The 13,772-nt window shown below is 39.2% G+C and overlaps 1 protein-coding gene across 1 annotated transcript in view; it reads right to left on the reverse strand.

Annotated features, from left to right (window-relative positions):
• Nucleotides 1-13,772, reverse strand: part of GC (GC vitamin D binding protein) — a 122,810-nt gene that overhangs the window by 54,918 nt on the left and 54,120 nt on the right. Inside the window, exons 3-6 of the mRNA XM_075285249.1 lie at nt 10,965-11,097; nt 5,966-6,177; nt 4,151-4,283; nt 1,759-1,853 (exon numbers count right to left, since the gene is read on the reverse strand). Of these exons, the coding sequence (XP_075141350.1) occupies nt 1,759-1,853; nt 4,151-4,283; nt 5,966-6,177; nt 10,965-11,097 (573 nt within the window). The remainder of the gene's footprint in view (nt 1-1,758; nt 1,854-4,150; nt 4,284-5,965; nt 6,178-10,964; nt 11,098-13,772) is intronic.

Here is a 13,772-nt window from a genome sequence, read left to right on the forward strand (position 1 = left end):
TCACGAAATAAAAGTGCCTGTGTATATGACTGTGGAGTGGGCTGAGAAAGAGAAAGACGGAGATGTGGGGCCATGTACGGCATTAAATGAGTAATTTCTTTCAGAATAAGGCTGGATAGTAATTCATGATAACCCAGGTTATCTCCCTTCTTCCCTCTCCATTGTCTATGTACAGATTTGATTGGTGATAGAAAGAGGCAAATAAGTGTAGAAACTTGCACTTTTCTTATATTGCAAAGATTATCATTACCTGAATGACAGAGTTCTGAAAAAAAAGTATATTTATATATCAAAGTTTAGTTACAAATTAAAGGTCAGGGTGTACATATCAAAATGCCAAAATCCAATATACAGCCTGCTCTGGAGATATATAGTATGTTATTAAATCTGTTTAATTCTACAGAGCTTTCTGCATAAGGATTTATACACTTACCATTAAATTCTTTAAATTCATAAATACAAATGAAAATGTTATTTCAGTCTTGGAAGCATATCTCCTAACCCCAAGATAAGGTATAAATTGCAGATTAGAGGGCTTCAGTAAATATTTTATTTCAAATGGATTATGCTACAAATAATTTTTATATCAAAAGTCCTTTAAAGGGATCCTATCATTCAGATCGAATGTCCCTAACACGTAGGAATAGCCTTAAGAAAAGCTATTCTTCTTGTAGGCCTCGGGCAGACACAGTAAGTAAGTAAGTGGCCATTTTCTTGTGGCCTGTGGACATGCGCAGTCACCGAGGCCTACTCTTTCACCACCTGCGCCAGAAGAAGAGGCGTGAAGAGGACGTTCCTGAAGAAGATGGAGGCGGCGCTGGAGAGTTCTCTTGCAGCATTGGAGACACTCCCCGTGCTGTTTGAGCGCTGGAGCCCCCAATGTTGCGAGAGAATTCATTTGCATACCGGAAAAAACTGGAATTTCTATGTAATGGCAGCGCAGAGAAGACATCTAACGGTAGGAGAAGAATAGCCTTTCTTAAGGCTACTCCTACGTGTTAAGGACAAAAAATTTGATCTGAATGATATGATCCCTTTAAAGGCTGTCAATTGCTATTTTCAGGTAATTTACCAGGTTTCTACATTTTGCCTCCATAAGTCCCCTTTAGTGGTGCTGCTCATCTGTGCTGTTGGGGTAGGTACCCCTTTGGCAGCTGACAATATACTCCCTTTTTCCCAAAAAGGAGTCATCTTCTCAGTTAAACTACCATACTACTGCAGCGGCTCTGATCTTTCTTGACAAGAAGAATAGAAAACTAAGTGTAAGTTCACACAGCGAAAAGTGAAAAGGATCACTTTTTCTGCCGCCGGCTTTTTTGTGTGGCTAGCTGCGACGGGATGCTGGTGCAGTGCATCGGCATTCTGTTGTGGCATCCCGCTCCTGATTAGGCCCAGATGATTGGGCCTAAGCAGGAGTGAGTCTCAAGCTGCAGACGCTGTGGCTGACTCCGCAGCGGAATCCATGTGAAGATAGGGCATGTCGCTTCTTTTTCCTGCTAGCTGAAAAAAAAAACGCTAGTGGAAAAAAACTATGAAATGAATGGGAGGAATTTTTGGAGGTGGATTTTGAGGCGGATTCCGCATTAAAATCCGCCTGCAAAAAAGTCAATGTGAACATACCTTAAGGAACAGAGGATCACTATGTAGAGACCTGGGATTGGGGACGGAGGATGTGGTTCCACCAGTGGGAACTTATCATTGGAATATATTTGTAAACATTGACGATTATTTATGATCTCTTTTGTTGACAATTTTTACCTGAATTTCAATTTATCTTCCCCATAAGAAGCATAGCGAGAACACAGCCTGTTGGACATTACAGTAAGTAAATGCAGTGGCTGCCTCTGAAGTCTCTGAAAAAACAAACAAACAAAAAGTCGGAAATAATGACAATTTAATTAAATTAAGAAATGTATTAAAGAAATTAAAAGAAATAAAATATGTTGGCTCTTATGCTTCTTTTTTAAGTCAGAATGAATGAATGGCGCAGTAAAGCAAGTTTTCGAAAAAAGTAAACTGTTCACATCACATTTAAAGGATCAGTTCTATGGATGCAGAAAATGGTTGTTAAAAACAGATGAAAATGCATGGCATACTATACAAAAACACATGCACAGAGACTGATCCATTTTTATCTAACACTGACTCTATGTCCACACTCAACTGAGCTCCAGTTTGGTTAAAGATTTGTCCATAAACCAATTCCAACCAATATCACGAATAGAGATGAGCGAGTACTGTTCGGATCAGCCGATCCGAACAGCACGCTCGCATAGAAATGAATGGACATAGCCGGCACGCGGGGGGTTAAGCGGCCGGCCGACGTCAAAGCGGAAGTACCAGGTACATCCATTCATTTCTATGGAGCGTGCTGTTCGGATCGGCTGATCCGAACAGTACTCGCTCATCTTTAATCACGACATGTTAACATAAGCCTTGGATGGTCATATATAGAAAGAAAGAATAGTGTAACATCTCTGCCTGTTCGGGCCTCTGCGCCACCCTCTGCTCGCATGCTGCGGCGCCGGAGGCGTGTGCAGTTTGACAATCTGCTTAAGGTTTTTAGTTGCACTGTGTGAACACGGCTCTAGTCCTTAATTGGATTTGCACCACACCCGTCTTCTGCCAAGGTTGCCTCTGTTCATTAAGTGGTTAATCTGTCTTGCCTGTGATTGACAGCTTTTCTTCCTGTCAGGTTCTGGGCGGGTTCTTCCTTCCCTAGTTAGTCTTGGCTCACAGTCACACTGGTGCCAGTTATTGCCCTTGCTTTCTGGTATCGCTTGCTGTTATTTACTTGTATGCTTATCCTTGACCTCTGGCTTTCCTACTGACTATTCTCTTGACTCCGTTTTGGCACTGCATCGCTCTCTTGTTACCGAACCCTGGCTACCTGACCTCCCTTTGTTGTTGTACGTCTTGTCTGCGTTTTGTGTTTCACGTATTCAGGGAGGGATTGTCCTCGTGGTTGTCGCCTATCACCTAGGATAGGGTCTGGCAATAGGAAGGGAAAGCGGGGGGCTTCAGTTTAGGGCTCACTGTCCCTTGTGCCCCTCCCTCCAGGGTTCACCAGCAGCTTCTGGGGAATTATCATCTGGCTATTCCCTAACAAATAGTTAGAATATCAGCCTCAAAACCATGTTGTGTTTAGAAAAGCAGCTTAACTTCTGTTGTGATACACATATCAGGGCATGTCCAGCCAAGAAGGCAGGTAATAAAGCATACATCTGTATCGAATACATATCTGTATTGTCTTAAATTTGGGGCACTTAATATACTATTCATGTGTAGAGCTGTCACAGACTTCCTATCCATATGAAAGTTTTAGATTTCCAAACGATAATAAAATGTAATCTTAGGCCCGGTGGCTGGGTGTGGTATTGCATCCGGGAAGTCTGCTTGAGGACCCCTCTGAACGGAATATTGAACGCATTAAAAAGTGGTGAGCAATGAAACCACATGGACACCATAGACTATAATGGGGTCTGTGTGTTTTCCACGTGGTGTCAACTGCTTCTAGTACTTTTCTCTCCGCATGATTCGTGCGGACACCACGTGAAAAACACATACTGGAATACCGAACGCAGATGTGGGCTGGGCCTTACAGATCAATTCATGCTATAAGGTACATGTCCCTAAAGGAAACAAACACTTTGCAAAAAGGTTTTGACCAAAATTTTAAAGCGTTTGCATCTTAATTTGAACACTATTATATTTCATATTACAATTGACATTAATAAAGTTAAATGGGACACACAAAAAAAACCTCCAAAAAAACCCCAAACAAATGCAGTATCTACCTGGTCCAAAAATGACAAAATGCAAATGTTTCAATATACTCATGTAGGATCTACTAGTGAATGTAAGTTCTATATATTACCTAAATTCTAAGATTTCTATTAGCCAGCACTTCTTATGTTCTCATTCTTATAAATACAAAGACTTTTTTTTATACAATAAACACCTCCTTGGTTATCCAGTTTGTGTTTTTTCTACGTGTTTTAATAACGCAGCTAATATTACGGTACTCTATAGCCCTGTGTTGTCTGTTTTACATGTAACAATTTTAATGAAAATAATTTAATAATATTATAATAATTTTAATATATTTTAGAAATAGAAATGCAATTTTTTGATAAAATAGGAAGCTCACCTTCCTTAGAAAACATGCTGTAGATTTTTCTGATGTGCAGCAATCCTTTACCATGCTCAGGTAGTTTTCTGTGGAATTGATGATAACAGGAAGAGGAGTTTGGGCGTAATTGCTGGAATAATCATATAAAAATCTGGAAAGAAGAAGAAATTGGTGACCGGTCAGAATTTTCTGCTGTACTTTGGCATCTCAACAATCAAAGTGATTGATGAAACATTTGCTTTAATAGAGATGTTCATTTGGACATTTTATAGATGTTATATGATAATCCAAAAGAGCTCACAAAGAGGGATTTATTCAGACTGATTTCAACCCAATTACATAGTTAATTCCACTTCATAAAGTAAATATAACTACAAAAGTAACACAGAAAATTGTAATTAGTGTTGCATTTTTTATTCATTTTTACTAATATACATGAAAAGAAACAACTCTGTGCCTCAATAGAGCAGAAAAATATCCTAATACATAACCCATGAGAGACACATGTACCTAGGACAAACATCCAGTTCATTAGCTTTCTTGTATGGTCTGCACCTCATGTAGCACAGCACGCCCTTTCTACAGAGTGGGCCATAATCATGGATCCACCCAAATATGGATACACCCATGGTCTCCGGATCTCACTACCTTGGACTTCTATCTCTGGGGCCATTTGAAGGCTATGATGTACTCCATGAAGATCCAGGATGTGGGGCAACTCAAACAACGAATACAGGAGGCCTTTCTTCTGCGGTATTGCTCTCGGTGTGTTAAGAGTGGGAGAAGAGAATCGCATTGACAATTGAACACAATGGGCAGCACTTTGAGCACATCCTTTAGGGTAAGTTCACACTGGGTTTTTTGGTCAGGATTTTGAGACCGTGTCCGCCTCAAAATCCTGACCAAAAAAGTTCTTTTTTCCCGGGGGCTGTTTGTTCCAGCTCCTGGAAAAAAAGAAGCGACATGCTCATTTTTTCAGGCAGATTCGCCTCGCGACATCCGCCTGAAGCCACTCCCTCCCGACAAGGCCCATTCATTTCGGCCTAATCCGGAGGGGAGTGCGCGACCGGATGCCGGTGCACTGAACTGGCATCCAGTCGCAGCTACCTGTATTTTGGTTTGGAACCTGAGGTGGCCTCGGCCTCAGGTTCCGGACCAAAAAATCCTGTATGAACTTACCATTAGTTGGTTACTGTCATTGCTCCATGTCACAAATGTGTCCATAACTGGATAATAAATAAAGCTACATTAAAAATGAGCACACCATTGTTTTTCTTTTGTAATTCTCCATGTGTTTGATGTGTCACATGACCCCCTTCCCACTGAAAAAAAGTAAAGTTGAATCCAAAATGGCGGCTTTGCCCCGTTATAAAGTTAACCTCAAGGTTTAACTGACCTTTACTTGAAATCTATTGGAACCACTAAATTGATCTTTTTTAATAGAATCTTAACAGAACATGTCATTATATATAATCCCTAGTTTTTCTGAAGTCTTTTTCTCCTAATAGATCATATTGTGTTCCTCTAAAAACTTGGATATTTTACTTAGATTTGTAAGACATTTTTATATGACTGTTATGCAAAACTCTATGAAAAGATTGTATAAAATAAAATAAGGGAACTTTATTAAAAGAAAGTTGAAGAAAATGTGTAAAGAATCAGGAAACGTGTCTGAAAGCATATTAAGATAAGTATTGGCCTCTGTAATAAAAAAAACAAATTCAACATATTTCCAGTTGACTCAACATAAGTAATAATGCTAGGTATAAAGTCCAACTGTATTTATAAGCCCTCTTTTCACATATATAAAAGTCATAATATATTTTCACTTGCCTCATGGAAAACATTTTTGGATCAGTCTTAAAGGCAACACACGCTTCTGTATTAGACTGTTCCACATATGTCGAAAACTCCTTTGGAGGTTGTTTTAAATCAGCCAGACAAAGTTTTCTTTCCAGACCCTTGTGAACGCAGCAACGTGCAACACCGGGATGTTTAGGGAATGGGGACTTTGGATCACACGACTTCACTGACAAGGCAGATGCCTTAAGATAAAAAAACAGCATGTAATTAATAAAGTATAGTAAAATAGGTATATGTCTTATAGCCATTATATATAATTATATCTGCATATATGTCATTAGCTTATACAAGCTTCACATATCTATTAACTGACACTTAACCAGCACTTCGGCAGCTAGCTTCAGCCTTTATGGGGTAGTGATTTTTTGCTACTCTAATATTCCTACTGTTCAATAGTAGAGATGAGCGAACACTGTTCGGAACAGCCGTTCCGAACAGCACGCTCACAGCATGCTCCCACAGAAATGAATGGAAGCGGCCAGCACGCGGGGGGTTAAGCGACCAGCCGCCGGCAAAGAGTACGTGCCAGGTGCTTCCATTAATTTCTATGGGAGCGTGCTGTTCGGATTGGCTGATCCGAACAGTGTTCGCTCATCTCTATTCAAGAGCCATAACCTTTTTACTTTGTTGTGAGGAAATTTTTTTTGTGGCGCAAGTTGTATTTTTTGGTGCATCCATTATGGAGTTGGTGTCTATTTATGTAAAGGATTGAGAAAAAACAGCAATTCTGCAATTCTTAAGTAATGTTTACCTTGAAGTATAAATGACATGCTTCCATTGGGGACCATATATTATACCTTGTACACCAGTTTCTTCGCATGCAAAGCATAAAAATTCACGATTTCTTTTTTGCAACTTTTTTGAGTTGCGTTGCATATGCAACTTTCTGAAAGGGGTGAGGTGAAGTCAGGACTATCAGTCCTGATAAATTTACCATCATTTACGCTAGAAATCTGGTGGAAAGGATGGAGAAATGTACACCAACTCTGAACTGAAGGACATTTCCCCCAAGGCACATAACCTGAAGGAAGGTGTCTCTTTTATGAAGAGGTGTGCTCCTCACCATGTAAGAGACACTCACCCTCCACTGGCTCTGGGGCTATGAAATCTGCCGTGAGTAACACCAGACATAAATCTTCCCCACTGTCTTTTAGATGGGTACTGATATAGTGATAATTATGTGACATTTACATTTTTGACACTCCGCCTTCTAAATCCCCTAACATTTTTATTTTTTTCCATTCACAAAGCCATATGAGGGCTTAATGTTTGTGGGGAAAATTTTTCTTCATAATGGTACCATTTATTACTATGTAACATGTATTGGGAAGAAAAAAAAACAGAATTTGGTGAAATTGGATAAAACAAATAACATTTCTGCAACTTCAAATTTATTTTTTCCTCCGGGGTCTTCAACTTCAGGGGGTCTGATCACTAATACAATGCATTACAATGCCTATAATGTCATACAAATCCTAATCAGACAAGCCTGTGAGCCATCCTTATACTCCCAGATGTCATGGAAATGGATCACTGGCCCCAACCACTTCTGAGCAATGCTGTTATTTTTGGGGCCTGCAATTTAGTTTTCATACTGTCAGGAGGATGGTGTCAGGCAGGTGTAAGCATGGGGTGCGATTCTAAGCTCTGATATTGGCTAGATTGGAGAGCCTAATCACAGCCTTTGTCTGGCACTGCCCTTCTGACATTACAGAGCTTAAATAGCACATCAGGTATCAAAACTAATTACCCTTGTTACTCAAGAATGGTGGAGACTAGAGAGAAAATTCCAACTGTGCAGTGGAGCATCACTTATTAACAGATGATGAGAACTTATACCTTTAAAGGTATCAGGAATCTCACCATTGCTTTAAGGTTGTCATGGCCAGCAAACAATCTCTGGCTTGGTTTCCTCAGCCTATCAGAACCTTTAGACATAGACACAGTGTCTAATACTGGTCTGAGGTTGGGTATTTAAACTTGGATTTAGCCCAGCCATGTGCCTGTTCTTGTTTCTGCAGCTGGGCTCCTTGTTTCCCTCTGTTTACGCTCTGAATCTCTCCCTCATGTTACTGATACTGATATTTGACCTGTACTTGTGGATCTCCCCCAGCTTCTGATTTGCCTATTTCTGTGACCTTCTGCATTTGATTATGACTTGTACTCTGACATTTCTCTGCTTATGATTTAGCTTTAGTTATTCTGTATTCTGCCAGTTTCATTGGTTATTACTCCCTTAGCCTAGTGTAGTTATGGATTCACAGGTCGGGGTGCCTTAGACTCTGTGAACAAGAAAGGTATTGGATTAAAGGTAGTTGTTTACTGTGGCATATCAGGGAATTGCTTATGTAGCAATTCCAACATAGATCTGGGATTTGCTTATGTAGCAATTCCATAACAGAAGCAGTCCCAGTCAAAATATACAAAAATAATTAATACATAGATTGCCAAACAGTTTGAAAAAAAAAATATCCTAAAAAAAGTCACACTCTTTTCTCTAGGCTGCGCAGCTCAGCATCTTCCTATCATGTACACATCACTGCAATATGTGTGTTACATCTTAGATTTGACTATGTATTTGACTATGATCCACATTTAGAAAGAAAAAGTAATACGAATCGAATGAAATTGTCGCTTCCATTTCATCATACTTTTTCCATTATAGAATCCCATTGCTTATTCCAAATTACATTGACTATAACTTGAGCACAGGTTAATAATTGTGGAAAAAGGCAATTTATTTCCTAGCCATACCCAGAATTTACAATCTCTTAAAGGGACACATAAAAAGGCTTTCAGCTTATAAAAATAAACCTTGTTTAGAAAAGAACTTGTAATATAATTTGCGAATATGTATTTAAAATGCTTTGAGCTTCTCAGATCTAGAGATGGTGTATTCAAGATGAATTTATCGGCCAGGCTTTCTCTTACTAATGTGATTGATCTTTCCTACAGTTGCCAAGCCTAGCGTTTAATGTGATGCTACAATATGTATCCTATATTTGTCTACGTGCATCTTCCCCAGGGACTGTATTGTGTATTGCAACGTGTTAAGAATGCTTGTGGCATGTATTCAGAAAGGTAATATGTCTTTTCTTGTAGACCACCTTCAGTGCAGAGTCTTCCAAACCTTCCAAACCAGTTCTCTTTGATAGAAAAGCAAAAGTTGCTACAGTGCTACATTTTGGAAGGTTGCACCCTTTAGATATATGATTGGTTTTCAAGAAACCTAGTAACATTGTATGGAAATTAAAGCCAAACTAGAATATCTCTTCTGAAAGGAAGAGCGACGTATTCCCAGAAAGTAGTTTTAGGATTATTGCCTGCCATCATTGTGAAGCAAGGTACTGAGAAACTGCAGTCCTTAAATCACATTAGGGCTTAGTTAAGGGTAACACATCTGCGCTGTCATTGCTTGAATGGATTTGAGTTAAAGGGATATTACAGCTTCAGCATAAAAAATATTACTCTGTGAAATAAGTTTGTTTAAATTCCTCACAGTTGGCAAGTCATCCATACACAGTGGATAAAAAGACAAAAATCTGTCCTTGACATGTGATAGACACAGAGGTGCAGAACTGGTTACTGTATAGTCTAGCAACAAGTAGTGCACCTATATGTTCATCACATGATGAAGACAGATTTTTACCAATTGACAGCTATCTTTTTCATTTATTGGTAGCAGCTCATGAAATCACAGGCAGTTAAGAATCAATTTACTAGTGCATCTCAATAAATTAGGATATCAACAAAAAGTTCTGGACTGTTGCTCAGAGGTCAAAGTAAATTTTGCATTTCATTTGGAAGGTCCCAGATTCTGGAGGAAGAGCAGAGAGGCTGCTGTACACAATCCAAGCTGCTTGAGGTCTAGTGTGAAGTTTCCCCAATCAGTGATGGTTTGGGGAGCCATGTCATCTGCTGGTGTAGGTCCACTGTGTTTTATCAAGACCAAAGTCAGCGCAGCCGTCTAACAGGAAATTCTAGAGCACTTCATGTTTCCCTCTGATGACAAACTGTTTGGAGATTGAATTTTCATTTTCCAACTAGACTTTCACTGTCCACACTGCCAAAAGTACCAAGTCCTGGTTTACTAACCACATTATCATAGTGCTTGATTGACCAGCAAACTCACCTGACCTTAACCCCATAGAGAATCTATAGGGTATTGTCAAGAGGAAGATGAGACTCTAGATCCAACAATGCAGACGAGCTGAAGGCTGCTATCATACAACCTGGGCTTCCATAACACCTCTGCAGTGCCACAGGCTGATCCCTCCATGCCACATTGCCGCATTGATGCCATCATTCATGTAAAAGGAGCCCCGACCAAGTATTGAGGGCATTTAATGTACAGACATTTCATTTGGCCAACATTTCTGTGTTAAATAATTTTTTTTTACAGTTGGTCTTATATAATATTCTAATTTTCGGAGATAATGACTTTCGGGTTTTCCTTGGCTGTAAGCCATAATCTTCAATATTAACAGAAAAAAAAAACACTTGAAAAAGTTCTCTCTGCTTGTAATGACTCAATATAATATATGGGTTTCACTTATTGAATTGAATTACTAAAAAAACAACTTTTTGACGATATTTTAATTTATTGAGATGCACTAGTATATTATAAAGTTGCATAAGCTTTACTTACACAATGACTACCTGTATTTGCTGAAACAAAGAGACTTGTTGATGCCACTTTAAGTACATAATTTTAGTAGATCTTGGAACACATGGATCAAAGGAAGTGAATAATAGCACATGTTCTGTTTTTAAATGCATTTTTAGTAAATGTAAAGATAGAATTTCAGATAATCCATAGACTGTCAAATGAATTTTTCACTTAAGAGCAACTAGTAAGTTTTTGCAATTCTGGGAAAACATGGTTATTGACAAAGTGAAGAAAAAAGTATAACTTATCTTTTAGAATGATAGATCTATTGTTAGGAGTAGCTATATGTTATAAATTTACCCCATTGTCATAACAGTCGGCAGCAGCTCCTTTGGCACAGCATGCTTCTGTCAGCGAGACTATGGCTTTCACTAGGTGACCTATTTCTACAAAAGTAGCATTGGAATACTTCCTGCTGTTCATGATGACCGCACTGAAGAGAACAAACTATATCAATAGATGTATTCTTGGAAGCAGAATAATCAAATGAAAGCACAAGTAGGTAATAAAAAGCATGTCCATTTATCGATAAGCATAGAAGCAGACAAAACAGTCACATACATTTATTAATGTTGTTTAAAAGGGGACCTTTCATATCCTCTAAGATGTGCCATGTTACATACTGCTGTAAAGCTGGCAGTGAGCTGAATTCTGCACACTTGCAACTGAGGTCCTGCTCCCCAGACGTCCCTGCTGGGGCCTATGATTGGGCCACGTGGAGCAGGATGACGTCATTACGCCGGCGTACACCACTTGACTGTTGGGGAACAATCACAGGACCCAGCAGTGAGGCCTGGGGAGCAGGACCTCAATCATCAGCCAGCAGAGCTCCGGCGTGGATGCTGATCGCAGGTGAGTTTGAGTATTTTTTTTGTATTTTTAATCAAATGGGCTGGCAACTATTGGAAAGGGGCATCGTGATCTCTAGGCCCCTTTCTATTAGCAGTATGTATAGCGGCCGGGGAACCAGATTTCCAAGACCGCTACCGTGGTGGTCCGTGGTAAAGGCCATTTCCAGCTGGCTGTGGTTCCCATACCCTACAACACTGCCAAATGGGCCCCCTCAGGAGCTTGGAGTCACGGCACTTGCTCGAGTAAGCCGGGTGCTGACGCCAGCCCTGGGTAGCATGACCTGTTGAAAGCTGGTGCACCTGGAGGCACAGGAAAGTCATTTGCCGAATTTTCCAAGAGCAGTGTTTTGCATACTGGCATATCATTTCTAACATATCAAAGGCCTGTTTAAAAAGTATGTACATTGCCCTGCACAGCATTCTCTTCCTTTAATAAGATATGTTACAAAGTTTCTTAAAGCATTCCTAATTTTTCGAGTAACTTTTGACTTTCTGGCAGCATTTGTTTCATTAATAATTTTGGTATCATACTTTAATAATGGATTTTGGCTTCTGACTGTGAATATGGGTGTAATACATAGAGGCTGAGGCTGGAGTTGGAAATGGGAGCAGCTGCAGCTGTTTTTTCAATTGAGTTTTCAATTGGGTATATCTCTGAAAATAATAAGGAAGAACTGTGAATGTGGCGTTATATGAAAGATTAGAATTATGTTTTATAATGCATGTGATATAAGTGTTTGAACTGATGCCCCATCTCCCACCTCAACATCTACGTCAGCGACACAAAGTAGATTCAGTGCAGGTTTTCATGGAAAGGAGCCAAAATCTATTAGCAAAGTATATAACAAAATTTAGTAATGAATGTTGAAATTTTAGGATGCTTAAAATCCATTTGCACTAATCGTTTATGAAAATTTGTTTTATAATTGGATAAACAGACAGCAGCGACTGGTGCATGGTGCAATATTGTTAGCACTTCGTGGAAGTATAGATGAGGTATTCTCTCACCTTATCACACAACTACCATAACACATATAATCAAAGACACTGAAGAACTCGTCCCCGGGTAAACAGGAGCAACAGGATCCGAAACTACCCCAAAGGTGTCAAATAGTGCAGAAGAAAGGACCAATCCCAAACCAGTGGTCAGGCCAGAGAAGTAAGTATAGGGTAGAAGTTCACTTTTATTTAACTTTGGTTTAAATGTTGTTGGATTTAAATGAAAGTTAACTTATACCCTATACCTGGTTGAACGTGGTTCCTCCTTCTCCAGCCTGACCACTGGATTTGAGATTAGTCCTTTTTTCTGTTTTAGGATTGCAGGTACTGTATGCTTTAAGAACATGGATTATTTTTGCCTTAAAGGGGTTGTCCTTTCTATTGAAGTCTGCAGAGCCATTCTCCTGCTCCACATTGAACCTGAGCACAGGTAATGGCAGTCGAAGCTCCCATTGAAGTAAATGGGGGTGTCGAATGCCATCATCTACACCCAGGCTGAATGTGGAGCAGGAGAAAGGCTCTGCAGACAGCGCTTCACTTTGAGTGCTCTACTTTGGCTATCTCTGATGTTGAAGTGAATGGTAGCACTGATCAATTACCAGACCCAACCACAATCAGCCTGGTTGTGCTCAGGTTGAACTTGGTGTGGGAGAAAGGTTCTGCAGACTTCATTTAGTGGGAAAACCCCCTTTAGGACCACACTTTCTATGCTTCATTGGTACTGTTTTGGGGGAATTTATAATTTACTATTAAGTTGTTTTATTTATTTGTTTGTTTATTTATTATTATTATTATTATTATTATTATTATTATTATTATCATTATGTTGCAGAGGGAAGATAGGAGATGCAAAAACACCAAAACAATTCAGACATTGCTCATTTTCCAACTGTTTGTGGTAAAAAAAAAAAAAAAAAAAAAAGTTCACTTTATTCCTTTTGGTACAAATATGGAAATATCAAACCAGTGTAGTTTATCAGTACAATTATGGGGTTCATATGTTAAATATAATAACTTGTGTTGTTGTGAGGGAAAAAGGCAAAACCACCATAAATTTGTATTTTACACTATGCACTAAATTACAGGTTACCCTTTTTTCTGTGGAATAGTATGATACAAATGAAAAATTCATATATGGCTATATCAATAGAGGTAAAAAAAAAAAAGTTATGGCTCCTGACAATGAAAAAAAAAAAAAAAAAGTGGGTTAAATAGTCCTCTGGCCTGTTTCACATTTTAGAAGTTTTTTTGTTTTTTT

This window comes from Leptodactylus fuscus, chromosome 1 (assembly GCF_031893055.1).
Source record: "Leptodactylus fuscus isolate aLepFus1 chromosome 1, aLepFus1.hap2, whole genome shotgun sequence".
NCBI classification, from domain to species: Eukaryota; Metazoa; Chordata; class Amphibia; order Anura; family Leptodactylidae; genus Leptodactylus; species Leptodactylus fuscus.